This window comes from Pinus tabuliformis, chromosome 4_2 (genome assembly GCF_031772625.1).
Source record: "Pinus tabuliformis cultivar Carrire ecotype Pingquan chromosome 4_2, CPIR1, whole genome shotgun sequence".
Classification (NCBI taxonomy): domain Eukaryota; kingdom Viridiplantae; phylum Streptophyta; class Pinopsida; order Pinales; family Pinaceae; genus Pinus; species Pinus tabuliformis.
The window spans coordinates 597,130,144-597,134,772 of NC_142304.1; the positions used below are offsets into that span (position 1 = coordinate 597,130,144).

Below are 4,629 nucleotides of genomic sequence, written 5' to 3' on the forward strand. Positions count from 1 at the left end.
TGGTTGGTTCAAATCTCTCATAAAGATTTACCTAAAAAAAATAAAATTAAATATTTATAAATTAAAATTAAAATTTTTATTATAAATATTTTTATAGTTAATAATTACACAACACATTTATAAAAAATTTTCCTAAAAACAACTTTATTATAAACATAAATAATTATATAATTTAACCATTTAAAACTTAATTATAAACAATACACGATTCAACCATTTTTTTAATTCATTACAAAATTCTCTCCCAATACTTTATATCAACTCATCCAGAACTTTCATTTCATTTTATTTCCATCCCATCATTCAATTTTCCATCTTTCATTATTACATATCAACTAACCACTACATCATTTAATGAATTCAGTTCCATCAAACTCGTTAATGCATGGATAACAGTCACATCATTTTATGACTACTCTTTCATATCAACGAGTCGTAATGTAATGTTTATGTCAAGCAAATATAAAAATTTTACATTATTATAGGTTAGGATGTAATTATTGATTTTCAACTAAGATGATTTAAAATAATATTAGGATGTAATTATTGATTTTCAACCCATGATTTGTCTACCTATAAAATATTAAATTGTAATTAACAATCTCTGCATTACTAACTACACACTCTATCTATCTTAATGTAAAATTTCTTTAAACATGATCTTAATTTCATTCTGCATACCTATTAATTCACTCTCCATAACTGTTAATGCACCATGTAATTTCAATGCACCTGATCTTAATTTGATATTAGATAACTACTAATTTGGTCTCTATAACTGTTCATGCACCATATTGTTGCCAGATTCAACAAGGTAGCAAAGGACATTTGATTGTGCAAGTTTTTGTGTTGGAGTAATTATGATTTTTAAAATTAAGAATGTTTTTAATTTCAAAAATGTTAAATTATTTTTAGATAATTTTGGATATACTGTGTTCTATTAAAAGTTCAATCCTGTGTTACATAATGATATATTGAACATGATAATGATAAAAATATATTTTAGCATGACAAATAAATTGAAACACAAGCCCATGTTTGACTTACAGATTCTCTGTTACATAATGATATATTGAACATGATAATAATATACTCTAGCATGACAAATAAATTGAAACACAACCCCATGTTTGGCGTACCAACACGCCTAGTGAGGGACGTTAAGACTTCACAACACCCTTGAGGTATTCTAACGTACATAAAATGAAGACCTTGAATGCCACGTAACAAAATTGATGGGAAAGAGAGGAAAGATTGTAATCACATAGCTACCGCACAACCATAGATAAGCTTACGTTCTGAATCTGCAAATATATCAATTTGATTGAAATGATGTACACCGCGGGTACACACAATCTCCTGGGAGATTCATACATTTTCAAAAACATATATTCCAATTTGATTGAAATGATGGACACGGTACTCGCAATTCCTGTGGATGATATTTCTCGCGAGACCACCAACAAAAATAGTTATTCTGTTGCAAAATTGATCTGCCAAACAATGATTTTGTACCAGTAAATTACACTCCAATTTTTCATTGGTTCAGATGGTCCTTGAAAAGCCAATTTCTGAGTCAGACACATCTCAAAGTTTTTAGATTGAATTTCTGAATGAATATGAAGTGGAAATCTCTAGCATTAGTCATAATCATCAGAAAAATGAACATTAGTATTTAAATTTGTCTGACAAGACCAGACAAGTGGGATGCAGATCTGTTACATTTGCTATCTCCAGCAAAGGTTTCATACACTCCTAAGTGACACAATAATTAGCTTAAAACATAAAACCTGTACATATGGAGGAAACTGAAGAAATAGGTTACACAGTAGACAATTCATTCTGGTATGAGCAGCCAGGACAATAATATCCCAGTGCAGCTAAAGCTAACATGAATGAATTAACACTGCAATTCATAACTTCTAGATTCCCCCATGTTCAAAAACAGGCTTCAGGTTTGAAAATAGAAATGAAAGTCAGATACAAATAGAGTATCAACTGTAATAAGCATTGCCATACTGCTGTGAATCAAACAATTCTGGAGTCAGATGCAGAATTTCCTCGAGAGCATCTGAAATAGGTGGCATGTTGAACAAATCAGTGTATGGATATGAAGCCATCAATTGAGTGCTGTTGAAATTGTTTGCCTCCTGTTGTTGTTGCTGCTGCTGAGGTTGCTGTTGTGGCTGCAACTGCTGTGGTTGCTCTTGTGGCTGCTGCTGCTGTACTTCTGGATTGAAGTATAGCCCAAAATAATTTGTTTCAATGAACCTTTCCAAATCTGCCATGACATGATCACTTGTGTCAAAGCCAGTGCTAGCAGTAGTGATGGTAGAATAATTCTCTTGAGGAACTCTAACACCATGATCCAAGGTGTTATTGATGTCGATGCCCTTGGGGCTACAAACACTGGATGCAGGGCTGGTTGAAACAGACAATGGGAAATACCCACTAATTATCTGGTCCAACAGACCTGAATCTGAAGAGCCATTGCTATCGGCAAGGTTTTGGAATTGAGGTTCCACATTAGAGCTCAATGCATAACCATATGGTGACACTGGACTGCAAACCTCAGAAGAAGGCTCTTCTAAGCATGGAAGAAAATAAGCATTTTCAACAGGGTTTGACAGTGCCATCACAGTAGCTGGGATGGTTGTTATGTTGTTGTTGAAGCTGGCAGGTTGATGATCAGAGATTTTTGTGACTGTGGAACAAGTGGTTGATGAAGAGACAGAGGATGAAATGGTGGAATGATGGGTTTGATCAATGCTGTGTTTTGATGAGGAGAGTAGGATAGGATCAGCCCGGGGCAAATTCTGCCAAGGGTTGGTATTATAACTATTATGATCTCTAGGAAGAGAGACGGGGACCACACTCCTGGAACCAGCTCCTGAAAGCGACTGGACATTATTGTTCCCAATCTCAGTTTTTGAAGGCCTCAAGCAACTGTTCATTACAATATTTCCCAGCATGTTATACCCACCATTAAAACCGAACTGTTGTTTCTGCTGCTGCTGCTTGGGTTCATTGCAGGGGCCAGGCCTGTTGGTGCTGGAATCTCGCCATAGGTAATCAGGCCACGAGTCTTGCAGCTTTTGAGGCTTGTGTGAAAATGGGTCTTTGATATTAGTGGGAAAGGGAGTAACAGTATGAGCTACAGGAGGAGGAGGAGCTGTTGATAGGACACAGTGCTCTGAATTGAGATATATGAAGTTGGTCCGCGCCTTGATCCCCCTCATGGCTCTTGCAGCGAAGTCATAAGCGTATGCTGCTTCCTCTGCAGTGTCGAATGTTCCAAGCCACCGACGTTCTTTTGTTTTTGGGTCACGAATTTCTGCAGCAAAACGACCCCATGGGCGCCTGCGGACACCTCTGTATCTACCAGCCTCCTTCCCCCGCTTGAACTGCTTCTCTGAGAGCTTGCTAGGGCTCAGACTTACATTCTTCTGCAACTCTGACTGCTGCTGGGACTTCATTGTGTTTCGGACTTAGAATATAGTGAACTGGGTCCACAGAATTCTGGGCCGATCGCAGATCAGGAGGAACAAAATATATGTATATATCCCACGATGTATATTCTCAAAGTGGGTGCTGCAGAAGTGATCATGGTGTGCGATATCAGTACAAGAGAAATTCAAATAAAAACTTTCACAAAATACCAAAATGAGTGCCCTGTGATATTGTGATATATTCAGTACAAGCATAAACACAAAAAATGCCTTTACTTAGAAGGAAAAGATATGCATGTAGTTCAAGGCATCCATAAAAAATGCGGATCAAGATGGATAAAACTGAGATTCATCATTCCACTCTATATGGGCATGAGAGAATCAACACATGCAGAAGAGTTTCTTTCACAGTTTACAAAATGCAAATAAGAGCATTAGAATCTGATGTTATACATAACTATGCAATAGAAAACCACATGGGTATAATCATATTAGAAAAACACATGCATGCAAAAGGATTGATTCAGAGGGCAGTGGGCATCTGGAACTTTTGATTTCAGATGCTCCTCAAATGCTGAGGCCAATATCTCACACAGACTTCAAGTTCATCTTATAGTTTCTCTAGACATTTTAACTCATAAAATCTAAAAAATTCTTGCAAGTCAGTACTTACAGAAATAATCAATGACTGCTTTCACGCCTGCTGATAAGATGCATACAATAACAGCAGCACCTTACACAATGTCAATTCCAGAGAGCTCTTTAAGGCTTCTTCCCAGCTTTTCCAATGGCACCAGTAGTTCCTGGAGTAAGGCCTAACTGCTCGTGTGTAGGGTTTTGATTTACAGACGGGAGGGCAGGGATGTTACATGACAAAATAATAAGAATGGCTGCCTGATATATATGGCTTTCTCGCCACCGTTGGACTCTAGCACCTAGCTAGGGCTTCTGTGTCTCATGTGTCCTTGTCTTCGACTTGATCTTTGTGAACGTACACTGTGCATGGGAAGGTGGTCTGTCTTAATTTGTGTGCACAGTACCCAAGAAGATACTGGCGGCCGCAAACCCTATCTCCACGTCGGGCTTGTAGGATTATGTATTCATTCGGTTCCCTTAAAAAATGGGATTGCTTGATTGTATTCATTCCTTTTTCCCACTGGTCACTCGTAATCATTAACTT

The 4,629-nt window shown here is 37.2% G+C and overlaps 1 protein-coding gene across 1 annotated transcript; it reads right to left on the reverse strand.

Annotated features, from left to right (window-relative positions):
• Positions 1-1,422: 1,422 nt before the first annotated feature.
• Positions 1,423-4,298, reverse strand: LOC149170710 (uncharacterized). Its single transcript, XM_089427340.1, has 2 exons — positions 4,123-4,298; positions 1,423-3,591 (listed from the first exon to the last, which is right to left on the reverse strand). The coding sequence occupies exon 2, from the start codon at positions 3,474-3,476 to the stop codon at positions 1,995-1,997; it is 1,482 nt and encodes a 493-aa protein (XP_089283466.1). The 5' UTR covers positions 3,477-3,591; positions 4,123-4,298; the 3' UTR covers positions 1,423-1,994.
• Between the last annotated feature and the right edge of the window lie 331 nt (positions 4,299-4,629).

Excerpts from the sequence above, each read along its gene's own strand:
- LOC149170710 (XM_089427340.1), bottom strand. The coding sequence starts at position 3,476 with ATGAAGTCCCAGCAGCAGTCAGAGTTGCAGAAGAATGTAAGTCTGAGC.